The sequence below is a fragment of the Antechinus flavipes genome, chromosome 4 (assembly GCF_016432865.1).
Source record: "Antechinus flavipes isolate AdamAnt ecotype Samford, QLD, Australia chromosome 4, AdamAnt_v2, whole genome shotgun sequence".
Classification (NCBI taxonomy): Eukaryota; Metazoa; Chordata; class Mammalia; order Dasyuromorphia; family Dasyuridae; genus Antechinus; species Antechinus flavipes.
Genome location: NC_067401.1, coordinates 422,601,430 through 422,629,273, shown reverse-complemented (window position 1 = coordinate 422,629,273; position 27,844 = coordinate 422,601,430). Strand labels below are relative to the sequence as shown.

Below are 27,844 nucleotides of genomic sequence, written 5' to 3'. Positions count from 1 at the left end.
TGCTGCTGCACTTTCTCAACTCCAGATGGTTTTGCAGGAACCCTACCAGTAGGTAGTAAATGGTTTTTGAAAATGAAATGTTCACACGTAACCCAAAACAATAATGGTCAACATTTTATTTATTGGTATCCACAAACCACACTAGGGAGAGGTACAGATGAGCGGGAGTACCTCAGTTCATACAAGGGTTGGATATTCTGCCCATGAAAATGATGGTATTGAGGGCAACTTCCCTGATCAGAACCAGGAAAGGCCTATTGGCGTTGAAGGTCACCCTGTTGAAGTTGAGCGAACGCCCAGAAATCACCACCGAAGTGCTCGCGGCAGCTTCGCTGCCTTCCTCGTTTACCTGCCATCAGATGGGGGAAAGATCACATTAGCTGGCCCAGACGTCAGCAGCCCTTCCCGCTGGCCATTTAAGCTCTTTAAAATGCTACTGAGTTACTTGAGTTCTCGCAAGTGAAACCGGAGGAATGGAGCAGTTGTGCATTACAGAACCACATCCACCCTCCTAGGGCAGAAAACTAGGGTCGCCTGAAATCACACCTTTTCTCCGTTCTTCAAGCGCTCCCTCCAAGCAAGACTGCAAGGTGGGCCAAGCATCCCCAGAAATCCCAGCCTCCCCTCCCACTGCCATCCCTCAGGCCTGCAGCCCTGCCAGCGGCTCCGGTCCTACCGCACCGGGCTCTTGGGCTGTACCCTGAAGGACTCTTAAAAGTACACTCTCTCTTGCCTTCTCACAGGTCCCCCCCTACAAAGAGGAGTGAAGAGTGAGGGGATTTCTGGAGGTGGCCCCGCAGAGAGTGGATTTCTCCAGAAATGTTTGGCCTGGGCCCCAAGAGTCTATTCATTCTACTTGAGCAAGTTCTTTGTGTCCCCCTCCATATGAAATTCCCTATGCTTTTTGCTATATACGGTTAGATACTACCATAGATTTCCATGCAGCTCAGTCAACTCACGCTTCTTCACTATGGCTTTTGCACAGTTTTTGTGAAAATAAATTGCAACAGAGTATTTCATATCCTCAATAATAGACACAGAGCCAAATAGAAAAACTAGAACAATGCTTAACTAGCAGTTTTCTCAAGGGCAGCACACAAAATGAGGATCCACGAATTATTTCCCCAGAGATTAAGTTCTTATTAGCTGTGGCCCTTAGGTTTCTAAGCTGATCCCAGACCATGGCGGCTTCGTGGGGCCTCAGAGGGGATTATATCTTGAACCCACAGAGAACTGATATTATAGTTTAATAGCCTCACGTAGTCTAGAGTAAATTAGTGTTTCGGGTTCTTCCAATGATATTCCAATGCCTCTAAATATTAGTTCAGAAGAATCTGTCTGGAGTTCTGGGAATAGAATTGTCAGCATCAGTTCAGATCATCTTCAGCTTCTGCTGATAGGAACAAATTTCCCCAAGGAGAACCCAAATCAGCTCAATAATGAGACAAATGTAAAGGATTTGGCCGGGAAAGGGGCCAGGCTATAAAACTTCCCAAGCACAGACACCTTGCATTTATATTTTCTGGTATCTTCAGCTTCTTTAATGTCTGGTTCACTTGAGTACACTTAGCTGAATGATTAAGTGAGCCTTTTAGGGTCATTCAAAATCAAAGTCAACACACTTGGAAATAGGGCTTACAATTTTACGCATCTTGTATCATCCCTGATTTGACCTGAGAACAATGAACCAATCGGAAGGCTTTGGGAAGACATTTGGCTTTGAAAGACCAGAAAACCAGTTCCAATTTGGGTAGTGGTTTAGTCCTACTTAAGCCAAACAGTATGGTTCTGATGTCTTTCAATAAACTCCGAATATTATACTCTTCTAGGTGGTGGAAATGCAAAGATGTCCCTTGCCTTCAAGGAGTTTATATTCTATTGGGGAGAAGACAACATATAAGCACATGACTATATACAAAATGACTAAATCAGGGAAACGAGGAAGCCTTCATTCTTCAACTCATGAAAAAGGAATTCTCTCGAGTTTCAAGTTTCTCTTCAGTATAAAACTGCTACATTGTGCCTTGTTAAGGCAAACAGCCGGCCCCCAACAATTAGCTTGGGTTTCAAAGAAGGCTCCGTGACTAGTCATCACGTGCCTATCATGTGAGAAACACTTAAATGCTTGCTAATTGATATATAAAATAAATATGAATTTTTTGGTGGGGAGGGAGAAAGGATAGAAAGAAACATTATTTGCAAATGGTTTTTTAACCTTGAGCAAGATCTATAGGTAACAACACTACAGGCTGCCAGAACCAAGATGTCATTTTATTTTTCATGAGGTTGAAAGTTAAAGATCTCTCACTTCCTCCTACTTTCTGTATTCAGAACTTGGCCTTTGTTGCCAGCTTACAGATACTGCTAATAAGGATTCCCTGCTTGTGGTTAAATTTTTGTGGGGGAAAACCATTGTAATTTGATTTTTGCTGAATCCCCAATAGTTAAAAGCCATTATTTTAAGGGTTGCCTGTCTGGGAAGCGGGTAGTCTGCTTTTGATTGATTATTTGGGTCAGTCCACGATACAGGGAATAGGTAGTTGCTTCCATATTATCTGATGAGCAGCACTTAACCCCACAACTCTAAGAAAAAGGCTACCTTACCTCAATCAGCCACACTCTCTAAAATGTGCACATTATTCACCTATTTGGCCTTGGAAGTTCCCTATTAAGATCCAAGTAAATTGTTCAAGAAGGCCAAAATACTAAATCGTAGTTACCCCTATCAACGTGCCAAAAACTAGTTGACTACATTTTCTCTGAAAAAACTATAAAGGACACTTTAAGGGCTGGTGGAGGATGGAGAAGGAATGGATCCACTGCATTAGTCATTGCCAGAAGGGCAGTTATGAGGGATTGCAGTAGCACTTAGCCCCGAAGGGAAGGAGGAGCTGGTGGCTTGGGACCAGAGAGCTATTGTAAACATGACCTGCACAGGTGACACCCTGATGGTCATCATGACTGATGGTTCCTTTGCCACCTGTCTACACCCACAGTCACCCTTGCAACAAGGCTGCAGAGTTTCAGTTCTATGAGAAGCTCAGCCAGGGAAAAGGAGGAAAGGGACAGAGATTTACTGACCTCCAGAAATGCTTTATGGAATGCATCTGAAACAAACAAGTCTCCCTGGCCTTCTGCAATGATTCCTGGGGGGAAAAAAAGCAACAAAAACATCATATCCCGAGACAGAGGAGCTAGTTACTCCCAAGAGAGAATCCCCTCAAGTTAAAAGAGGTCAGGAGTTTCTAAAAAAGGTTTTGCACATACTTAAAAGCCTTAGTACATTCAGTTGAATTAAATGAGCCCAGCCTTCCCATTCAACATTATTACTAACATATTTATCACACATTGAAAGATACTTAGGCTTATTCTAACTGGCTCATAGGAACTCAAATTTGTGCTCACAGATACGGAACGGCATAAAAGCTATATTCCTGGAAAAATATATAAAAACTGCCATCTATGAGGGTTCTTTATCATCTTGGTCAAAACCCATCATCCCCTTTGTAAATGGAGGGGACGGCAAATAGAATAAATGCCAAATATTATAAAAGTCATATCCAAACAAATTCCTGCATTAAAAATGTCCCGTCTCCTGACATTTTAAAGAATACCATAGTTGGACAAATCCCAAAGAAGAAAATGAAAAAGCACATAATTGTGAAAGTCATTTAGACAAGGACTCCTGGATCTGTGTCATAATCTGTAACACTCCGGTTTAGGTAATTTTATATATTTTATAAATTTTATCAAACTTGATTCATTTCATCTTTTTATTTCTTTATTGTACTGTTTCTATGCTTTTATTTTCAAAATCAATTTTTTTAACTAACCAAAACTTCCCTTTTCTACCTCCAATCTTATCTCTCTCTCACACACACACATTGGAGGGAAAAAAGGAAAAAAAGTCTGTAACAAATGTAATAGTAGAGTAAGGCAAAAATACATTCCCTTGTTGGCCACATCTAAAAAATAGGTATAAGTTGAAATCTGATCTCAGACATTAGATGTGTTATCCTGAGCAAGTCATTAACCCTGTTTGCCTCAGTTTCCTGTTCTATAAATGGCCAACCACTTAGCCAAGAAAACCCTCGTGGGGTCACAAAGAGACAGAGATGATAAGGACATATCGGTCTGTATTCCTTGTTGGGAAATTGTAAGCCATCAATTTAGAAGCCATTGATTTTAAGAGCAAATTCAATCATCATTCAATGAGTTAGCTGGGTGACCCAGTGGATAGAGCTGAACCTGGAATTAAGACTTTTGACTTCAGCTGTGGCCTTAGGTACTTACTAGCTAGTCACTTCACTTCTATCTGCCTTAGTTCCCTCATCTGTTAAATGGGCATAAGAATAGCACCTTCCTCTCAGGGATGTTGTGAGGCTCAAAGGAGGTAATGGTAAAACATTTAATAAGACCTGGCACATAGTAAGTCCTAATAAATACGTGTTTCCTTCCTTCTAAAAAGATAGTAGGGGTAAAATTTTATAAAACTAGAACTAATTATAGAACATGACAATTTTTCACATTGATTTAACAGCCATTGCCTTAGTAAATATTAACATTTTAAATATTAAAATGTAAGTGTTGAAAATTTAATAAAAATTAAATAAATAGTAACCTTAGTACACTTTTCCATTTCTCTTTCTGTCATTTGTGACTGTAGCATGCTGGGGGATGTCAGAGGAAGAGGAAGAGCATTCAGAATCAGGGACCTCTCTGTCATTGGGTCTCCAGCCCCGGGAGACGGGAGAAGTCCAAAAACGCTCCCACTCACCTGGCAGCTCGGCCCGTTCCGGGTGGAAAAGATCCTCCAGGCCCATCTCTTGAAGGTTGTCCTTCACACTGAAGTTGTCTTCAATCCGGAACCGGGGCACGTGAACTGCCAGCAAGGTTTCCTGTAGGCTCTCGAGCCACTCTCGGAGTATGTCAGGGGTCAGGTCCCTCTCCACCTTGTCTAGGGGCTTGTCGGGCTTGGGCAGGATCAGCACCATGGTGATGTCATCGCCTTTGTAGGGCAGCTCAAGCACCTCCACCTGGCTGCTGCCCCTCACGTGACTGTAGCGGAACTTGTTCTCCTGGTACATCATGAGGGCCGAGCACTGCTCCCTGTCAGCCTTGTAAAAGGGCTCCTCCTTGGTGTTCTCCTGGCTGAACTTGGACTTCCACCAGCCCTGGGGGGGAGAGGGCGGCTCAGCCATTTACATTCTTAATAGGAGGCTGGAGACCCTGCCCTGAGAAAGGCGACCCCCCTTCTCCCCCCAAGGAAGCAGCGCCATTCTCAGGGAGGTAACGACAGGGCCTCCGGTTAGACCCCCGCCATCCCCCCGCCATAAAGGGGCTGGATAACTGCTCTCCCGTTCCTTTCATATCCCAGGAATCACCCGTTGGAAATCTTGGGGAAGAGAGAAGTTGGAAATGTTATGAGTTTGTCAGAGGCAGCGACACGCTCTGGAAAGAAAACTAATAACAATAACAGTAATAAGAAAGCTAACATTTATACAGAACTTTATGTGGCAGGCGTTGTACGAAGTGCTTTACAATCATTTCTCTCCTACTGACCTGGGAGCGTTGGTCAGAGAGGGTGTGACCCTCTGGAAAGGGCACTAGTAATAATAATAATAACAGCTGAGGTGTATAGAGTGCTTACTGTGTGCCGGGCAGTGTACTAAGTGCTTGACAATTATTTTCTCTCCCGATGACCTGGGAGGAAGGTGCTATTACTCTCCTCATTTTAGGAAAACTGAGGCAGATGGAGGCCAAATGAGGCTGGATTTTAACCAAATTTAAATTTGGTTATTAAATTAATTAACCAAAATTAAAAGGGAAATAGGAAACTGGAGGAAAATGTTTACAGCAGTTTTCTTTGACAAAGGTCTCATTTCTCAAACATATAGGGAACTGAGCCAAATTTATCAAAATATAAGCATTCTCCAGTTGATATAAATGGTCAAAGGATATGAACAGGCAGTTTTCAGAAAGAAGTCAAGAGTCACATGAAAAAATGCTTTAAATCATTCCTGATTAAGTTCAAATTAAAACAGCTTTGAGATACCACCTCACATCTATCAGATTGAGTAACATGACAGAAAAAGAAAATGACATGCTGGAGAAAGTATGGAAAAATTGAGACACTATTGCACTGTTAATGAAGTTGTGAACTGATTCAAGTATTAGAGAGAACAATTTGAAACTATACCCAATGGATTATAAAACTGTGCATCCTTTTTGACCCAGAAATATCACTATTAGGTCTACATATCAAAGAAAAAGGAAAAGGATCCATACTTATAGCAGTCGTTTTTGTGGTGGCAAAGAATTGGAAACTGAGGGGGATGCCCAAGCATGGGGAAATGGCCAAACAAGATTTTCGTGGAATACCACTGTGCTATGAGAAATGATGAACAGGGTGGTTTCAGAAAACCCTGGGAGGACTTCTATGAACTGATGCAAAGTGTAGTGAGCAGAACAACATTGTACACAGTCACAGCAATATTGCAAGGCTGATCAACTATGAAAAATTGAACTACTCTGACGGTGATCCAAGCCAGTTCCAAGACAATAGGATGAAAGATGCTATCTCTTTCTACATAGAGAACTAATGAACTCTCGAGCCAAATTGGAGGATACTTTTTAAAAACTTAATTTTTCTTCATTTTTTTTTTTGGTCTGTGTTTTCTCTTTGCAACATGACTAATATGGAAATATATTTTGCATGACTTCACATGTATTTTGTTGTTCACTTGTTTTGCAGACGTGTCTTAGCTCCATGACCCCATTTGGGGGTTTGGAGGCAAGGACAATAAAGTGATTTGCCATGTCCTCCAGCTCATTTAACAGAATAGGAAACTGAGGCAAACAGTGTAAGTGCCTTGCCAAGGATCATATGAGAATCTGAGGCTGGATTTGAAAGATCCTCCTGATTCTAGATGTGGCATTATGCCACTATGCCACCGAGAGTGAAAGAGCAGGGGGATGAGAGGGAATTTGTTTGTTAAAAATTTTTTACATGTAATTGGAAATATTTCGTGAAATAAATAAAAATATTTATTCTTTAAATGAGAGAGTTGGACCAGAAGACTAACAAGGTCCTTAAAGGATTTTATGCTTCTCTAAAGAAAAAAGTCCAGATTATTTTTATAGCTTATAATAAACTGAGTCTGAGTGATTCTTGATACCCAGATTGCAGAACTTCCATCTTTCCAAGCAACTGTTACCTTTGAGTGGCTGAGTTTCTACATTTGTCAGGGACTCAGCAATGCTAAGGGTTGATGCTGCATTTAATTATTTTGTTAATTACAAAGCCATTCATTACTTTAAAATCATCTTAATTTATTTGCTTATTTGGGACCACATTTGTGATTTCCTTAGTTTGGAGAATCTTCCTCTACTAATGCAAGAAGTTAGTCAACAAACATTTGTTAAGCATCTATTATAAACCTGAGGAGGCAACTATTCAGCAATTTATACTTTTAGAGAGTTGCCTGGATCCAGGTTAAATGACTTGCCCATGATCATAGTCTTTATGTCAGAGGTAGCTCTTGAACCCAGCCAGGTTCTGCTGACTAAACCAGCTTTGTACCCAATGTGCCATGTTGCATTTCTGTGTTTGTCCCTTTTCCCCCATAAATAGCCAGCTGAAGGAATAGGGAAAGGGATGGAAGTTATTCTTTTTGGCTAGACAGGTTCACGTCTTCATCCCAACTGGCTTCTGGCCTTGGCCCATCAGAGAGCAGCCACAGAGAGATCTTTCCCCCATTTGTTACGGCAAATACAAGATATGCCGGATGCTGCTAGGAGGGGTCTGAGTGTTCCTGACCCTTTGTTCCCACACTGCCACAGTGTCCTGTCCATCCCCCTCCCCTCAGTTAGCCTTGGATCAGCCCTCTGGAACAAGTTTCCCTCCTTAAAGATTACTGGATGCGTGGGTCTGCCAATGACGCTGAAGGAGGTACAATCATACGTGGCCAACATGGAGTTCTTGAAGCAGCTCCCAGAGATGGAGAGGATTTCGATCTTTGTTCATTAGTATGAGAACCTGATATCCTGAAAAACTTAAGATTTCCTTAGTGGGGAATTCCCCCTCCAACAGCAGAGACATATTCACTTTTCAAGAGTTACTAAGAAATTACTTTGGGCAACCTTTTGGTGATGGACCCCACTGGGGAGGCTGGTTCTGAAATGAAAGTCCCATTGCCCGTTGCTGGGCCTAGAGCTCAAGCCCTCCCAAATTTCCTCTCAAAACTTGAACTCTGTTGACCTAATCAGGACATAACCAAAAGCCTGGCTGTTAGTTAATGATGTTCTTTAGAGTCAGTTAGGATGGGATCCAGGAGAAAGCATTCCATTTAATTCTTTAATAAAGAGACTAAAGAGGATACAACAGAGGACTTGAATTAGCCAGACAGAACTAGATTGAAATGGATCTAGGAAATGCTTAACAAAATAAAAATGCAATACAACACAGATCGCATTGACCTGTGCTTTACTAAATACGCTGCCCACAGGGATCCGTTTCTATTTGAATCTGACACAGGTGATGGGCACAAATGTACAAGTTGGTATATCTACATACAAGCTTAAGTGAACATGTGTATACACACACAGCTGATTGATATTACAATCACTGTGCTAATTTTGTTGATGATATATATATATATATTCATGTAACTCTTGTATTTATTTGTCTGATGATTTTTCTCCCCTCCTAGTGCACAGGAACTATTATCTGATTCATCCCCCATAGGTCCTAGAACAGTGCTTTGAACACGAGATCAGGAAATATATTGAAATTCAATAGTGGTGTGTTCAAGAATAAAGATCATCTCAAATCTCTGGGTGAACCTTCTTTCTCACCTCAAAACCTTCCCCATGGGAGAGTGGGGAGAGAATTAGCCCTTTGAGCTTTTTTAATACCTTGAAGTAAATAGTGTTGACCAGCACCAAGACCGTCAAATCAGTGATGGCACCCTTGGGAATGACATCAGTGATGAGCCCTTCGGTTTTGTTTGAAACCCAGTCATTAATGGTCATTCTTGACAGCTCTGGGTCTTCCTAAAGAAACAGAACAAAAAATGATTGGTACATGTTCCCCAAGTTTTGTCCATTTGTTTCTATATATAGTATATATAAGCAGAGTACAGATTAGCCTCCATTTGTACGTTTTCAGCAGACAGACCAAGCCACCTGGAGGGTAACCGACAGCCCTCGGACCCATCAGTGAGTTGGGGGAATGTCTGCTAAAACTCGTGGAGGTTTCTTCAGACATGTTCCAATAATTGCGGGACGGAAAATAACTAAAAACATGGGGATGAGCCTTCTCCTCCATCTATTTCAGGTTCATCTTGTTTAAAGAAAGAATGCTACATTTTCAAGGGAAGAATCCCGAGGGCACTTGCTTCTGACAAGACCCCCACTGCTTTGGGGAGATTACTAAGGGAAGGAATGGCGCCTGTCCCACTCACCTTGAAGTTCAGGGGCTTCAGCTTGGCTCCGTACACCACCTCACTGATGTCCTGGTAGGTCTCGTTGAAGATGAGAGACTTTTCTCCAAAGAGGCGATTGGCTGCCACCAGTTCAGAGGATTTATTGGCTTTTCGATAAAGCCGGCAGTTCAGCTTAGCGAAGAAGAAATGAATCTGGTCTGATGTTTTCTCTGAAATCGTATCAAACTTGAACACCTGAAGAAACCAAGCACAGGAACCACAGAGGAGTTCATAGGAACGTAGAACCAGAACCTTATTGCTCATCTAATCCAGGGGTTCTTAACTGTATTTGTACTATCTCGGCAGCTTGGTAAAGCCAACAGATAATGCGTAAAATAAAATAAAATGCATAGGATTGCAAAGGAAGCCAACTACAGTGAAATCTATGTTTAAATCATATAATAAATAAAACAATATTTACATAATTAAATGATATTTAAGCAAAATCTATTTTAAGAGAAGATTATAGACTTCAGGTTAGAAAGTCCAACCCCTTTATTTACAGATGAGTAACTCAAGACCCAGATAGATGAAATAACACGCCAAAAGTCGTTCAGGTATCAAATGGAAAAACCAAGGCTCAAACTCGGGTCTGATTCAGCACTCCCTGCTCAGCATAAGATGTTCCACCAACATCTTGTTGCCTCTCTTATACTTGAGACTTTGTGTTCGAGTTCTTTCTCTTCTTAAAAAAATGAATGGGGATGCTGGGTCAAAAGAGTGAAATTAAAGATGGAGCGTTAGTCCTGGAGTGAGGAGGACTTGAATTTAAAATCCGACCTCAGATAGCTTACTTGCTATGTGACCTGGTCAAGTCACCTAACTGCAATTGCTTCCCCCACAAAATGAAACCAAAAAAAAAAAAAAAAAAGTGGAATTATAGCCATGGACATTAATGATTCAAGCTTTTTTTTTTTTAACTTAATTTTTCTTGATTTTTTTTTTTGGGGGGGGTGAGAATCTGTTTTCTTTCATAACATGATATTACACATGCCTTCTCAATGGGATGGGAGTGGGGAGGGAGGGAGGGAGAGAATCTGGAAGTCAAAGTTTTAAAAACATGTTAAAACTTTTTTACATGAAACTAGGGGAAACTGATTCAACATCCACATGCTCACATACCGACTTTCCTTCCTTAAGCAGTCTATCTTGCCATCCTAAATAAAACCATGTGCTCTACTTCTGAAGTGGGGGAGCACACCCAACTTTCTACCTTTTATTATTCTAGATTGTGATAGGAAACAAGAGGCAACTCTCCCTATACTGATGTAAGCTGGCCACCTGCCACCCAGCTTTGAGGGGTAGCCAGTCTAGAGAGCAGGGAGGAAGAAAAAGGCTTTTTCTAGCTGCTTGGGACTAAGACATGAGATTCATGTACAGATATCCAACTCCTACTGAAATAAACTAATCCTCAACTCCACATTGCTAAGATTTTCCCCTTCATCCTTCAGACAACTTGTGGCTTCTGCCAGGACTTTGTTTTATCCTGATTTCGGTGTGTTTTTGCTTTGTCCCCTCCTGGGAGGGCCCAGCCCAAAGCTGTGGGAACTATAAAGGAGTCTTTCTCTGATATTCCACTGAAGCCCTTCTGCAAACCATGGCTGGCTACAAAGCTCACAGGGAGGCATGCTGACCCCAGGCCTGTCCCCTGCAGTAGGAAGGAGGGCTTCTCTCAGCCTCCTTTCCCAGAAAGATCATACCTGTGATCTTGCCGAGCAGAGACACTGGGCTTCCTTAAAGGCGGGGATGTTTTAAAGTCCAATCATAATTCAAATACTTTTTTATAGATAGACATGGAAAAGGAAAGTGGCCCCCAGTTAGTTATTCCCAGAGGCTTAAGTCCTTTCCCTGTGCAGGTTCCCAACTTTGGTAAAAATCTCTGAACTAGCCCTTGTTTCCATTCAGGGGGAAAAAATCTAGAAACTTCTGCTAAAAGTTAGGCTTATTTTTTTCAGAAATGATATGTTCAGAAAAATATGAAGACATTTTTGCAAGAGAAAGTCTTCCTCATTACTCAAATATATAGGGAAACCAAGCCAAATTTATAAAAATACAAGCTATTCCCCAATTAATAAATAGTCAAAAGATATGAACAAGCAGTTTTCAGAAAATGAAATTAAAGTTAACAATAGTCATATAAATCATTATTGATTAGAGAAGTACAAATGAGCTACTTCATAATTGTCAGATTAGCTAATGAGAGAAAAGGAAAGTGACAAATACTAGAAATTTGTGGATGTGGAAAAAAATTTGGAAAACTAATGCATCGTTGGTGGAATTGTGAACTGATAGAACCTCTCTGGAGAACAATTTGATCCAGTAATACCACTACTAGGTCTGCATCCCAAAGAGATCAAATAAAAAGGAAAAGTAGTTATTTGTATAAAACCACTCACATCGGCTCTTTTTGTGGTGGCAGAGAATTAGACATTGTGGGAAAGGCCATGAACTGGGCAATGATTGGACAAATTGAGGTTTCAGAAAAACCTGGAGAGACTTACATGAACTGATGCAAAGTGAAATGAGCAGAATCAGGAGAACAGCGAACAAAGTAACAGCAATATCGGATAACAAACTATGAAAGACTTAGCTATTCTCAGCAATACAAAGATCTACAACAACTCTGAAGGACTATGATGAAAAATGCTGCCCTTGCCCTAAGAAAGAACTGATGAACTCTGAGTGCAGCCTGAAGCTGACTTTTTTCACTTTCTTTATCTTCCTCCCTCCCTTCCTTCCTCTCTCCTTCCTTTCCTTTCTTCCTACCTTCCTTCTTTCCTTCTTTCCTTCCTTCCTTGCCTTCCTTCCCTCCTTCCCTCCCTCTCCTTCTTTTCCTTTCTTCCTACTTTCTTTCCTTCCTTTCTTCCTTCCTTCCTTCTTTCTTTCCTTTCTTCCTTCTTTTCTTCCTTTCTTCTTTCCTTTCTTCCTCACCCACAGCTGGCCCTCTGAGCCCCAAGACAGAAAAGGGGGTAGAGAAACACTCCCACTTTAAGAAACAAAATGATAAATCAGGGTGATCATTCTCGTGACAAAAGAATTTCTTTTTTTTTTTTTCTTTTTTGAGTCAATTGGGAGTAAGTGACTAGCCCACACAGCTAGGAAGGGTTAAGTGTCTGAAACCAGATTTGAACTCAGGTCCTCCTGACTTCAGGATTGGTGCTCTATTCACTGCACCACTTAGCTGCCCCCCAGCAAAATTATTATTTTTTTTTTACAAAAAGATCTAGCATTTTATTCCTCTGAGTAGTTCCTGTTTCCCTAGAACTGTTCAGGCTCATAAAGGGAAGACTTAAAGGAGATCACAGGCTGCTGGTGGAAGCCTTGCACCAGAGGGGAAATCGGACCACTCTTTGGTTACCTCCATGAGTTGCTTGAGTGTGTTGTTACAAGCACCCAGCTTGGTCATGGCGAAAGCCGTGGAGATGCTGAGAGGCGACATGAAGATGTTCTCATTGGGGTCCTTCGAAACTGCCAGCTGCTTGTACAACTCCGTGGCAAAGCGGGAATTGGCTTCGGACAGCTCCCACACGCGGGGGTTGGTCAACTCTGGGGCTTTCTTCTGCTCCGAGCCCCCATCTTCAGAAAGTTTCTTCTCTGGGTGGCGGTAAATGCACATGGGATTCACTGGAATGTCTCGGGGCTTGGCGGTGCAGATGTCCCCCACCGGGTTCCAGTGAGAGCTCACGCAGCCCCAAAAGCCAGCAAGCAGCAAGGAAAGAAGGCACAGCTTTCTAAAAAGAGCCACACAACAAGAAGATTATACAGACGATCAATTCTGATGGACGGGGCTCTCTTGAACAAGAAGATTCAACCAGTTCCACTTGCTCAGGGATGAAGAGAGCCATCTACACCCAGAGAGAGCCATGGGAACTAAGTGTGGTTCACAACATAGCATTTTCACTCTTTTTGTTGTCTGTTGTTTGCATTTTATTTTCTTTCTCATTTTTTCCTTTTTGATCTGATTTTTCTTGTGCAGCAAGATAATTGCAGAAATAAGTATGCATATATTGGATTTAAGATATTTTTACCATGTTTAACATATATTGGATTACTTGCCAATGGGGAGAAGGAGGGGAAATTGGAACACAAAGTTTTGTAAGGGTCAATGTTGACAAATATCTACCAATATGTTTTGAAAACAAAAAGCTTTAATAAAAAAAAAAGATGAATGTTGAGAACCACCTTTGTATGTATTTGAAAAAGTAAAATACTATTAAAAAATAAAAAGAGCCATAAAAGAAAGTCAAGAAAGTTGATGGGACCCTCAATTTCATTCCACAGATCTATGACAACTTGAATAGCTGCTTAAATAATTGAGTCTCCTGCTTCTCCCATATACTCATTTTCACCTGCTAATACTGTGATTCTCCCCTCTACTCAGAACCCTTCAGTGATTGCCCATTACTAAATGAATGGAACTCAGACTCATATTGACCTTGAAGGCTCTCCAGAGTACAAATTTGACTCTCATTCTACTTTCCTTTATTCTAACCCAGAGAACCTTTATTCTAATATTTTTCTTTTTTATAAAATAATACCTTTTGGTTTTTCAAAATTCACACAAAGATCGTTTTCAACATTCACCCTAATGCAAAATCTTGTGTTCCAAATTGTTCTCCCTCTTTCCCCATCTTCCCCCTCCTCTAGATGGCAAGTAATCCAATATAGATTAAATAAGTGCAATTCTTCTATACATATTTCCACATTTATCATGTTGCACAAGAAAAATCAGATCAAAAAGGTAAAAAATGAGAAAGAAAAAAATCAAACAACAAGAAAAGGTGAAAATGCTATGTTGTGATCCATATTCAGTCTCCATAGTCCTCTCTGTGGATACAGATGGCTTTCTCCATCACAAATCTATTGAAATTGGCTCGAATCATGAAATCCTAAAATTTCAGGGAAGTGAGGGAAGGTAATTCCAGTCAAGAAGATGAGGATAGACTTTCAGTAAAAGATGAGGATAGGATGTTGTTTTGTGTATTTGTTGTTTGTTTTGTTTTTGCTGAGGCAATTGGGGTTAAGTGACTTGCCCAGGGTCACACAGCTAGGGAGTGTTAAGTGTCTGAGATCAGATTGGAACCCAGGTCCTCCTGACTTCAGGGCTGGTGCTCTATCCACTAGATAAGCTAGCTAGGTTAAACTGCCCCTAGGAAAGTTTTGAATGAAGTTTGGGATTCTGTCAAGCAGGATGAGGAAGGTGTGCCTTCCAAGTTTGTACAGTGATACAAATAATAATTTCATTATTTCAATAAGCAGCATTTATGGTTTGCAAAAAGACTTTACTTACTATTATCTCATTTTGTTGTGCCACAGTTCCCTTTTGATGTCCTGACCTAGTTTCCCCATTGTCCTATTTAGTTATTCTGCCTCAGGTTATAACCTTTCCCTCTTAATGTTTGATGAGATAAAGGTCTACCTCAGTTGCTCTGCCCCTAAACCCAGGCTATAATCATTCCCTCTTAAATGGTTGATGAGATAAAGGTTTTACATCTTTAGGTTTTAGACATTCCTTCTTAATATTTGACAGGATAAAGGTTTATCCATTTTAGATGTCATTAGAATAACAGGAGCCTCTCCAGTACCTCCCTCCATTGTGTCATCCTAGGTGCCTTCTCCCATAAGGTCATCCCCATCCAGGTACCTCCCCCATTATGTCACTGTTCTTGTTATCCTATAAAAAAGCTTGCTGTCTGATACTCATCCAGCCCTGGGACTAAGATCCATTTGGTCCCAATATCTCTCTCCATTTAATAAACTATTAAATGGTCTCTAACCTCTGTCTTGCTCAGTTTCTCCGGCATTACAGTTTGATCTCCATAATAACCCAGGTTATTATTATTTCCAATTTACAGATGAAGAAACCAAATCTGCATCAGGTTAAATCCCTTGCCCAAGGTCACATGGCTAATAAAAATCTGAGGCAAGATTTGAACTCAGGGCTTACTAACTACATGTGCTACCCTCTATCCACTACATCCATCCAATCTAGAAGATTATGAAGGGGTACTCCCTTCCCCTACACAGAATAAGGCTAGAAAAGTAATTTGGAACCAGGTTTTGAAGCCCTTTAAATTTCAGAGAGGATTTCTTCATAGTTGACCGAAGAAGTGATAGAAAACCTTTGGAGTTCCTTGAATAGCAGAATGACTTAGTCCTGTGGTTTCAGAAAACCACGTGGGCAGCTGTGTAGAGGGTGGGCTGGAGAGGGGAGAGACTTGAAGGTGGGAGGCCAATTAGGAAGCTATTAACAATAGACCGGACTAACGGCAATAAGGTCCTGAACTAAGGTATTGGTTATGTGAGCAAAGAGAAAGAAACGAAGTGAGAAACGTGAAGACAAATGGCCAAGTTTGGTGACTGACTAGAAATGTGAGGAGCAGACCCACAGATGGGTTTTAATTTCCGAGAGATAAGGAAATTCGGAAGATGGGTGAATCTAGTTGGGAAGATAATGAGTTCGAGATGTCTACGAGACACTCAACTCAACTCAACTCAAGCTAATTGGTCTTATAAGACACGTACTCAGGAGATGAACTGAGGCAGGATATAAGCCAATCCGGTTCCCATCTGCTTCTCCCCATTGTTTCCTCCTAGCAGCTCTCACATCTGCCCCCTTCTCTCTACTTGTTTCTTCCCATTAACACACCCACCACCATTACTCCCAGACCCAGTTCAGACCCATAACATCTCTTGCCTGGAATATTGCTAATGGTCTCGAAATCAGTCTGCTTTTCTCAAGTTTCCTCCCTCTCAAACCTGGATCTAATCAAGTTATGCCCCCGAACATTAAACTCCAGTTATTCCTTAATATCTCCATAAACAAATACAAACTCTTGGCTAATAAGTGGTACAAAGGATGTTGGGGGGTGTTTTATTCAGGTGTGGATGAGACTGTACATGATCTCTGAGATCCCTGCGGTTCTGAGGTTCGATGATCACCACGGGCTGAGGAGGTAAAGAACTCATGTAGAAGGTGGGATCGGAGCTGAAACAGGGGTAATAGTGGGCAGCTAGTTGGTACAGCGGGTAAAAGCCAATGCTCTTGGAGACAAGAAAACAAGTTACCTTAGACATTAATTGTATCTCAGTTTTCCCACCTGTAAAATGGGGATAATAATAATACCTGCCTTTCAAGGTTGTTGTGAAGATCAAATGAGATAATTTTTGTATAGTGCTTTGCCAACTTTACAATGCTATATAAATTGTTGTTTAATAGTTTTTAGTTCTGTCTGATTCTTTGTGACACCCTTTGGGGATTTCTCTGCAAAAACACTGAAGTGGTTTGCCATTTCCTTCTGTAGCTCATTTTACAGATAAGGAAACTGAGGCAAACAGGATTAAGGTCACACAGTTAATAAGTGTCTGATTTCCTTCTGTAGCTCATTTTACAGATAAGGAAACTGAGGCAAACAAGGTTAAGGTCACACAGATAATAAGTATGATTTCTTTCTGTAGCTCATTTTACAGATAAGGAAACTGAGGCAAACAGGATTAAGGTCACACAGCTAATAAGTGTCTGATTTCCTTCTGTAGCTCATTTTACAGATAAGGAAACTGAGGCAAACAGGATTAAAGTCATACAGCTAATAAGTATCTGATTTCCTTCTGTAGCTCATTTTACAGATAAGGAAACTGAGACAAACAGGATTAAAGTCATACAGCTAATAAGTGTCTGATTTCCTTCTGTAGCTCATTTTACAGATAAGGAAACTGAGACAAACAGGATTAAAGTCATACAGCTAATAAGTGTCTGATTTCCTTCTGTAGCTCATTTTACAGATAAGGAAACTGAGGCAAACAGGATTAAGGTCACACAGTTAATAAGTGTCTGATTTCCTTCTGTAGCTCATTTTACAGATAAGGAAACTGAGGCAAACAGGGTTAAGGTCACACAGCTAGTAAGTATCTGGGGTCAGATTTGGACTCAGGATGTTGAGTCTTCCTGACTCCAGGCCTGGAGCTCTGTGCACTGTGCCTCCTAGCACTATATAAATGCTAAGTATTAGCATTTACAGAGACAGAGTCAAGTCTTATTCTTTGCATCCCCGAGCTGTTGAGAGTTTAAAATGTGCTACATTCCACGTTCCAGGCTTCAACTCCTTAGACAGCTACACAGTTTCAATTTCACATTTAATAAAAACAGTTTGATCAAGCATTCTATCAGCCAAAATCTATGTGAATTATCTGTCATTTCTATATGAACAGTACCATGATGACAGTCCTACTGTCTGCAGGTTCTTGAGGTGCTTTCCAAATAGTCGACCACAAAAGCAGAATTACAGAATCTCAGGTTTAGCAAGGACATCTTACATTCTAATTCACACCCCAGGAAGAAAGAACCCAGCTTTTTTTGCTTAATGACTCATGCTGATGGGGAGCCCGTTGCCTCATGAGAAAATCATTCCATTGTAATGATACATCACCAGAAATCTGTCTCTCTGACTCTTCCTCTGGGACCAAATAGGAAAAAAATCTAATCAGAGAATCACAGACATGACCATCTTTTGGATCCTTAAACATGGCTCTAATGCCTCCCCTACTCCAGCTCAAACAATTCCATTCCTAGAATAAGAAAAAAATTCACAGTGAATGCAACCAATTGCTGGTTGAACAGTGTTTTTCTTTGCAAAGGAGAACGTATCCACTGATATGCACAGAACATCTTATAGAAATCACAGAATTTCAAAATTGAAAGGAAACATAGTTCTTTAAGATTCTGCTCAATTGTAAAATCAGAGTTTGGATCTCTTGGATTCCTGCCAGCTCTGGGTCCTATGACCCACCACACTAGAGCAGGAATCTTCTCTACAATGATACCAACAACTGATCATCCCGCCTCTTCCCTCAAAGACTCTCCAAATGATGGCAAACTCACTGGATCCTGCTTTTTATCATCTATCAAGTCATCCCCAGGTCCCCAAATGGTCCCCAGTTCCCCCGCCATCTTGGCCATCCTCTACTAGACACCCTCCAGGCTGTCAATACTTTGATATTGACGGACTTATGACCTCATCTATATGAATACTTTTTCCCAACTCTTCAAATCCACCCAAGCCTTTTCTCTTGGGTGACTCTTGTGTCCTCCATAGGACAATCACCAGCTGTCTGATACTTTCCTTTGTCTTTTTTTTTTTTACATTTTTAATAAAATAAAGCTTTATTTAAATAAAACTTGAACAACGTAAAAGCTATCCTTACAATGCTTTCCTTTTTAACTGTTGATATTGTGTGCCTATCAGTGGAGCTATTTTACTAGCTTATTCCTCATTCTCATTACAAGCCAACATGCCTCCTTTTCTAGTCCTATCTCTGCAACCAAAAAAATGGCCTTTATATTGCTCCTCCTGTAAAATTCATTGAGTTAACCTGTTATGGCCTAATCATATGCAAGGTGATCTTTAATTTTTCATAAACGGTACTGCCCCCTGACTTGTAGCCCTTTGGGAATCACTGGAAAAATATTGATGTTTAAAAAAATGAGTCTTTGTTTCTGGCAGAGTTTGGGGGTTATTAAAGCACCACAAAATTTCCTAAAGTCAAAATGACAGCGTTCATCCTCCTGTGTGATTATGGTTTCAGTACCATCTTCCTCCATGAACAGTAATTATCCAAGATAATTGGATAGGGGAAATTGCAAGGTTTTGTACCAAATTTTTTGTGCCAAAAATTCAGAGCTTTGTTGTTAACCAATTAGCATAATAAAAACAAGAATGTAGGCCAAGTGGACGGGAGAGAATGACTTGGCTTTCTTCACCTAGCTTTTTTGTTTTTACTCAACTACTTTCCCATTCCATTTGGAGCAATATAGATTTGGTTTGGTTTGGATTTTTTGCCTAATATTATATATATATATATATATATTTCCAATTTTATATAATTTTAAACATTCATCTTTGTAAGATTTTGCGCTCCAAAATTTTCTCTCTCCCTCCCTTCCTCCTTTCCTTTCCCCCTCTGCATAACAGCAAGCAATCTGATCCAGACTATATACATTTATACATATGGTACACGTGCATATATGTCATTTGAGAATAGCTATATATGGGTAGGTTCCTGCTTAGCGGCTCCCGTTTCTATTTCTGTTTAACACCATGGTTGTACATCTTTCAAACAATGGTGTGATTACAAATGGGATCGAAAATCTTTTGCAAAAGTCTGCTTGTTTTCTTCTCTTATCTTCAAGCAAGTCTCGAGTATGTCTGTGGATTACTGCAATAAAGATAGAAGTATATGAACCTGTAAATAGCCATATCTTCTTAATTGCTTTTGAAATAAGACAACCAGATTTTTTCCCTCTAAACAGTTTTATTTCCACTCCCCCAACCCCAGCAAACCCAGCAGCCCATGAGGCAGATAAGCTGCATCCCAGGGGAGCCCCATCAGAAAAAGAGGAACGGCATTTAGGTCCTCAATATGGGAATTTGGAGACTGGAAGTTCTCAAAAGATGGAACAGGAGACAGGAAAGAACTGACAGCCTTCCATTAATTCTTTCTTTTCCCCCACAGGACAGGAACAGTGACTCCACCACGAAATGCTAAAAATTTTCAGACAGCAAATCAGCAAGCATTGGTTAAGTGGTCCCTGTGTGCCCAGCATACATTGGGCATCCAGAGAAAGGTGAAATACAGTCTCTGACCTTGAGGAGCTTCCGGTTTTGTAGGGGAGACAATACACAAATGACTGTGTAAGAATGAGATCTACACAGGCTAGACAGGAGATAATCTTGGGGAGAAAGCACTCTCATTTTGGGAAATAGCTTTTTATAGATGCTGGAATTTCAAGGGAAACTGAAGGAAGCCAGCAAGATTTCTGGAGAGTGGGAGAACAGCAAAATCGTCTTGCAGAAAGTGCCAGTTAGGAAAAGAAGGAGGAGGAAGAGAAGAAACATTTATATAGCACATTAAGGTTTACAAAGCTCGAAATGAAAGAGGATAGGTAGCTGGTTGGTTCTCCATTGGATGGAATCATACATTGGTTCTCTATTAATATTGTAGATGGAATTATACAAAGGAAAAGTAGTAAAGTTATAAGGGAGTTACTTCAGTATTTCAGGAAATAAAAGAGAGAAAAGCTATCTCCATGTCTTTATATAAAAGATCTGGTAGAATTGAGTTTTGGGGAAATAATTTAATGACAGTGCAGTATACTATATTTTCATTCTAGGAAATGACATGGAAGGGCAGTTAAACTTTTTAAAATGTTCGAAACTTGAATTTACAAATCCCCATAGGGCAAGAATAATCAGAGACAAAATTGGGAGGAAACAGTTGTTGCTTGCTGGTTATATTTATTTTGCACACAGTCCTGCTCTGTGCAAGCCATAATTTGCCCCCTGGTTTTTTTTAATATTAGCAAATCAGTTTAATGTATCAATACCTCTCTGAGGTTCTGGTGTGTTGTATCTTAAGTAATTTTTTTAAAAAGTTAAATTTTTAAAAAGTTTATAAAGCTCTTTACATGTTATTTCATTTGGTCCTCACAACAATCCTGGAAAATAGGTGCTGTTATCACAAATGAGGAAGCTGAGGCAGCCAGAAGTTAAGCAATACTTGCACAGAGTTACACAGCTAGTGTCTGAATGATTTGACCCCATTCCAAGTCTACTGTGTGAAGTTGTTGCCTCTAATTTAGACTTAGTGTAAGGAAAAACATCCTAAAATAAAATAAAAATGGAATAAAAGGAGCTAAATGGAGGCTCAGGAAGTAGAGCACTGAGTTCAAATCTGATCCCAAACATCAACTGTGGGATTCTGGGTAAATCATTTAACTTATTAGCCTTAATCCACTGCGGAAGGAAATGGCAATCCACTCCAGTATCTTTGCGAAGAAAACTTCACAAACATGATCACCATGCTGGGAGGCACAGGGTTGCAAAAAATTGGACACGACTGAATAACAACACAAAACGGGGCTCACTCAGGAGGCAATGGGGTCTCCCTCACTCAAGTTCTTCAAGCAAGTACAAGTGGTAACACATCAGGAATATTGATAAAGGGAATTCTTGCCAAGGATAGACTGGACTAAATGACTATGAAGGTCCCTCTCAAGAAGGAGATTTTTTGATTCTGTAATAATCAAAGATCCTCAAAATTTTGGATCTTAAGAATCCTTTACATTCTTAAAGATTTCTGAGGATTCCCAAAGATATTTTGTTTCTAAGGGCTTTATACCAATATTTATCATATTAGACGATAAAACATCTTAGTATCATTATAAAAATAATTTTGGTCTCAAATACCAACTGAAAGGTTCCTAGAGACAGTGAGAATCTAAATATTATACTTAAAAAACCTCTTCTATTAGAGCATCCCTAACAAAAGAGCAATGTTTTATTGGGCACTGGGCAGGCCATGTCTGGAATATTACTCTGAGGGCTAATAATAAACCACAGTAGCTAACATTTCTATAGAACCTTTTTTTGCAATGTACCACACACAGATTATCTCCTTTGATTTTCACAACAATCCTATAAAGTAGATGCTTTTTATTATTACTTCACAGATGAAGAAACTGAGACAGGCAAACTAAGTGACTGTCCAAGCATCCGAGACAGAGATATGAGCTGAGATTTCCCAGACTCCAGTTCTCCATCTACCGTACCCCTTAATTGGTTCAAGTCAAGAAGCACATTTTTTAACAATTCATAACATATGTGTGTCTGTGTGTGTGTACATACAGATATACGTGTATCTATATCAGGGTGACAAGGATGTTAAAGGGCTGTGAACCATATTAAATGAAAACTACAAAACTGAGGGTGTTTCGTCTAGAAAAAAGTATACTAAAAATGTGATATTATAACTGTCTTCAAGAGGGAGGAAAGTTGTCTTATGTCGCTCAAGGAAGATAGCAGAACTAGAAATTACAAAGAGAAATGTCTCAGTTTAATGCAAGGAACAATTAGAAGTCTTCATCAATAGACTGTCTCAGTGGAGTAGACTTCTCTCCCTGTCACTAAATTGTTTAAGCAGAAATTGGACCTTATATTAATGCTGCTCTTAGAGAGCCTGGCTGCAGCAGGAAATCTGATAAGATGCCCTCTCCAAATTCTGAGATTTTATAATTCTGTGTCTTAAGGAAGATTACCCTGGGAGAGATGTGTAGAATATATCTGAGTGCATAGAGAATAGAAACTAGAGGATATTATATTCACTAAATCTCCATTCTGTCTACAGGAAGATCCCCAGATTCCCAGTATAGACTAATCATTCACTTCATGCCGGGGAAGCAGAGGTCAGAAGGTAAACCACTAAAAACACATTCTAAAGGACATCGGCTGATCAAAGGGTATGCTCCCTGAGAAGCCTCCTGCCTTCCCTGTTCAATCAATCAAATAAGTAATAATTTATTAAGCATTTGTGTGCTCAGGCAGAGGCAGCTAAGTGGCTCAATGGATAGAGTGAGGAACTCTAATCCAGACACTGAGTAGCTGTGTGATCCTGGTCAGCGAATCACTTAACCTCAGTTTGCCTTAATCTACTGGAGAAAGAAATGGCAAAGCCCTCCAGAATCTGCCAAGAAAATGCCACGGACAGTACGGACCACGGTGCCCCAAAGAGTCAGACAAAATGTACTCAGGTCTTGGGGCTACAAATAAAAATGAGTCGGGCTTTTCCCTTAAGGAGTTCACATTTTACTATCACTTGGATCATATAAAATATTCACAGACAAACAAGTACAAGATTTATACAAAATAAAAGTACACAGCAGATGGGGGTAAGAGAGAAGGGAAAAGCCCCCAGATGCTTCTATTTCGTGTTTGGGACAAATATCAATGGGAAGAACCATTTTACCCAAAGAAGAGTTTTCCCGGATGGAAAAGGCACTTTCTAATTCGCATAGCAGCTGGGGAGCTTCTGGCACGATCCCCTAACTTCCTGAGGTGCTCTGGAGTCCAACTCTTTGGAGAGGAACGTGTCTTTTGGGCACATTCATTCTGTACTGCAAGGAACATCCTATCTTTCCTGTTCTGACCTTCACCCAACAGGGGAGGGGAAAAAACATCCGATTTGACATCTACTGAAAGAACAAAGAGATCTCAACAAGCTGAGAGACGCTCTCAAGATGTACTTTTTTGAAATAAATTGAGCATTGATTGGCTTTGTTCCTCTGCAATAAGGGGCAGGCAGGTGGTACAAGGGAGAGAGGTCCAGGTATGGACTCAGGAAGACTCCTCTTCCTCATCTGAAAAACCAACTGGGGAAGGAAATGGCCAACCACTCCAATATCTTTGTCAAGTGGGATCAAAAAAAATTAGAAAACATAAAGAGTTAGAAAAAAAAGTCAGAAAACATGACTTAAAAAGACTTTAAGGGAAGAATGGGGTAAAGGGAGAAAATTTAATGGATTCCAAATAAATATATAAGGGATACTCCGAGGCAGAAAATGTAATCACAGCTAGAAGCAAAGGAACACCGAAGGGGCAAGCACAATGAGTGTCCCCCCTTCCTACTTCATCCACTCCCCACCCCCCAAAGCGTTCCCTAGTTTTAGATTCTAGAAAAGACATTTGACTCAATGAGACTGTACGCTCCTTAGGGTCAGGGACTGTTTTGCACAGAGTAGGACTTAATAAATGTTTATTGATTGATGTATGGGAAATCCGCAGAAATGAAAATTCTCATGCTACAGATGTTTCAGTTGTAGTATGGAAGTATAGCTGCCAAGGAGCCTGATCAATAAGGAAACAGATGTGGTTTCCCAGAAACTCCACGGGAAGTTTGTCTCTTAAGAACAGCCACAAAAGATTAAAGCAGACTGAAGAATGGCACGGCTAAAGTGGTGAGATATTTTGAGGAATGAGAAAAATGCTGAGACTTAAAAAACTTATATCCAGGCCAGGAGACAAATTTATAATTCTGTAGAGTTTTTTTTTTTTAAGTATTTTAAAAGATAGGGTGGAGCTTCCAGTTGCATCTGACTTTTTGTGGATCTATTTTAGGGTTTTCTTGGCAACGATACTAGAGGGATTTTCCATTTCCAATTCCATTTTACAGATGGGGAAACTGAGACAAACAATACTAAATTACTTGCCCAGGGTCACACAGCTAGGAAGTGTCTGAGGCCAGACTTTTAACAATTTCAAGTCATGCTTTCCAACTACTTATGACCCCATTTGGAGTTTTCTTGGCAAAGATTAGAGTGGTTTGCCATTTCCTTCCCCAGCTGACTTTTTCAGAGAAGATTTTTCAGAGGTCTTCCTGAGTCCATACCTGGACCTCTCTCCACTGCACCACCTAGCTGCCCCTTACTGCAGAGGAACAAATCTGAGGGCCCTGACAGCCCTCAGAACGGAGCAGACAGGACCAAACTTCAATGCGTGAGACAAGGACATCGGGATTTTAATAGACTGGAAGCTCAGGAAAAGTCAAGTGGGGTCCCTTACTATTAAGAGGCTGACATCTCAAATTGCATAAAGTGGATCTAGAATCTGCTAACCAGAATCCCAGCCCCTTCCCCTACTTTTTGGGTTGTCTTTCCCCATTAGAAAGTAAGCTTCTTGAAGGAAGGGCCTGGCTTTTCTCCTGCCCCAGCACACAGTAAGTGCTTAATAAATGTTAATTGGATGGAGTCATAGAGAGAATAGTTAGACTCCAGGAAGACCTGATGCCAGCCTTTGGGAATCTCCTAACTTCACGATGCCCCGGGCAACATTTTGGGACTACAAATTATCAGACTGATGTGGATCTGCGTTGGTAAAGGGAATTTATTTGTCAGTGATTCTATATTAAGGAAATCACAGACGGAGTGGGGAGTATCTAAATCAGCCGTTTTGGGTGGTGCTCCCAGATATCTGGAAAACTAAGCTTGGAAGAGCTCTTAGGCTGAATGAGTTATTTATTAGTTTGTTTGTTTGTCTCACCATTCTCAAGCATTCCTATCCTCTGCCAAACCCTGAGCCATGCGTTGGGCCCTCAAGGCATCTGGGCTAACTGGAAACGTTCCATTCAGGGCGCCATATTTTAGATGGGACATTAACAGATGTTCAATGGAAGGGGACCTTAATGGTGAGGAATCTAGAAACCTTGCCGTATGGAGTTTGAAACATTAAAAAAAAAAATTGGAATATTGGCTTGAGAAGGCCTTAGAGAGGAAGGAGAGGATGTGATACCATTTTCAATTATTTGAAAGATGTTCATGTGAAATGTTCATGCCCCAGAGGACAAGACCAGGGGCAAAGGGTAGAAATGAAAGTGCAGCATTTTTGGGCTCAATTAGAGCTCTCCACAAATCAGAATCATGTATTTTGGGAGTCAATAAGCTCATCAGAGAAGCATCCAGGCAGAGGTTGCATGGCAGAAATATTAGGGACTCTCTAAGGTAGAAGAAAGGTTATTCAAAATGATCTCTAAGGTATCTCATAATTCTTCATCTCCTTGTGTCTTTCTCCTTTCCATTTGCTCCTGATCACATACCAGAAGCACAGTTAGAGTGGGAAAAGTAGAAAGGGAGAAATGCAAAGCCATTTAGGACACCCAAAATGAATGTAAGTCAGGCTTCCCCCCAAATCCAGAGGCTCTGTTGGCCTTCAGCTTCCTTTCCCCTATCAGTCTTCTACAGCTTTATCCCTGTGGCTTAACCTGTAGCCAGCAGCATCTTCCATCTCTGTTGCTGGCCTTGGACCCCAAGATCCACACAATTCAGAGGAGGACAGAAAACTCATTGACTTGTTCAATCATAGGACTGACAAGGCTTCTTAGACTACTTTGAGTATTTGTGATCAGGCCCTTGGGTTCTGAATCAACATCACAGCCTAAGATTTGCAATTCCACAGTGCTTTAAGCTTTACAAAACACTTTACTCGCATTATTTCATTTAATAATGCACCAACCAACCCCTTCTTGGGCACTCAAACTCTGACAGTTGAGTCATATCCCCCCAACATCTATTATATCTGATATATATATTTCCTATATAGGAAAGCTAATTTTCCAGGGGCCCAGAAAAAGCCATATAGAGGTATCCAGCAGCAGGTAGGGCAGAATGCTGATGATCATATCGCCAAAAATTTCTGCAAGTTGAAGAAGAAAGCACAGAAAATTGAGAGGGAAAGGAAAATGGTCTTCCTTGGTCACATAAGAGATTGGCAAGAGGTTGGGACCACAGGGCACTCTGAGCCTGAATGCTCAATACTACTGACTTTGACTTGTTACATGATCTGGGGGCAAGACTTTCAGCGTCTCAGTTTCCTCACCTATGATGCTGATAATTTCCCATTTCTTGCTTCAGTGAGGTCTTATGGGACACACTGCTTGCTATAGAATCTGTTTCTGGAGACCAATATAATCCAAGAGGCACTTTCTTAGCATTGATAACAAATATGTGAACATGCACTAAGGTCTACAGAGAGAAGGTTCTTCTGAAATTCTGACCCATCCTACTCCCAAGCTGCCACAGCCTTCCCTACCTTGGAATACTTCCATAGTGGATAGAGTCTGGTGGGGTCTTTCAGGTCTCATGCAAAGTATTCAATCTTTTAGAAGTAGGGGACAAAAAATACTATGAAGAAAAATATTATCATTTGCCTTTTCTGAGATCCCCATTTATATATCTTCATGAAAATAACCCCCATGTTACCCCCCAGCTAGAGAATGAAGGGCCTCTCTAGCTCCCCACGTATATTTAGGAAGTCCATGAAAAAGTTTTATTCCCCCTATCTCCAGGATCCCACCTTCCAAAAAGGTGTATGGAAGGTGAATCCATCTCCTGGACCTGGCAGACCAGGTAAGGTCTGACATCTCTCCCAACATGGCTGTCATTTAGAAATCAGAAATCCCACTGAGGAAATGTTACAGGGAGATTCCTCTTACCTTCCTCCACTATCTCCAGGTCCTTCCCCATGAAAAAGCATGGCGCCTAACATCCTCTTCAGACCTGAGAAAATGGAGACTGGTGTATTCCTGGGCACTGATTCATTCCCTTCACACAGGCTGAAATTCCCGGAGCCTGGGGGTGGCCCACAGAGCCAGGAAGGGGAGTACTGAGATCAAAGGTTGATGACCGGCCCCTAAGGGTTAAGCAAAGATTGAAGCCAAGCAGTTGATTAATCAGTACAGAAGTTTTAAAGTTCATTTGGTCCAGGAGAAAGTTTGGGCCATATCACAAATATACTTTGTCATTTTTTACAGAAAGTAAAAAAAAAAAAAAAAAAGCAGTTTAGGTATTTTTTTTAAATTAAAGCTTTTTATTTTCAAAATATAAACATGGATAATTTTCAACATTCATTCTTACAAAATCTTGTGTTCTGATTTTTCCCTCCCTTCCCTCCACTCCCCTAAATGGCAAATGATCCAATATATGTTAAAGATGTGCAATTTTTCTATACATACTTGGGAATTTTTTTAAACTGCATGGA

At 40.6% G+C, this 27,844-nt stretch overlaps 2 protein-coding genes across 2 annotated transcripts in view; one reads left to right on the top strand and one right to left on the bottom strand.

Annotated features, from left to right (window-relative positions):
• The window catches only part of ZBTB37 (zinc finger and BTB domain containing 37), a 37,685-nt gene extending 32,914 nt beyond the window's left edge, over positions 1 to 4,771 (top strand). Inside the window, 1 exon segment of the mRNA XM_051998927.1 lies at positions 4,667 to 4,771. The gene's annotated coding sequence lies outside the window, so the exon portion shown is untranslated.
• On the bottom strand, positions 102 to 27,406 carry SERPINC1 (serpin family C member 1). Its single transcript, XM_051998928.1, has 7 exons — positions 27,300 to 27,406; positions 12,844 to 13,216; positions 9,465 to 9,680; positions 8,917 to 9,054; positions 4,778 to 5,174; positions 3,082 to 3,146; positions 102 to 349 (listed from the first exon to the last, which is right to left on the bottom strand). Exons 1-7 carry the CDS (start codon positions 27,350 to 27,352, stop codon positions 173 to 175), a joined length of 1,419 nt encoding a protein of 472 aa, XP_051854888.1. The 5' UTR covers positions 27,353 to 27,406; the 3' UTR covers positions 102 to 172.
• Between the last annotated feature and the right edge of the window lie 438 nt (positions 27,407 to 27,844).

Bases quoted from the DNA above. Each gene is read 5' to 3' on its own strand.
- SERPINC1 (XM_051998928.1), bottom strand. From the start codon at position 27,352: ATGTTAGGCGCCATGCTTTTTCATGGGGAAGGACCTGGAGATAGTGGA. The intron at 3,147-4,777 runs GTGAGTGGGAGC...TTTTCCCCCCAG, and splicing joins GGAACGGGCCGAGCTGCCAG to GAATCATTGCAGAAGGCCAG. The intron at 350-3,081 runs GTCAGTAAATCT...ATCTGATGGCAG, and splicing joins TCCATAAAGCATTTCTGGAG to GTAAACGAGGAAGGCAGCGA.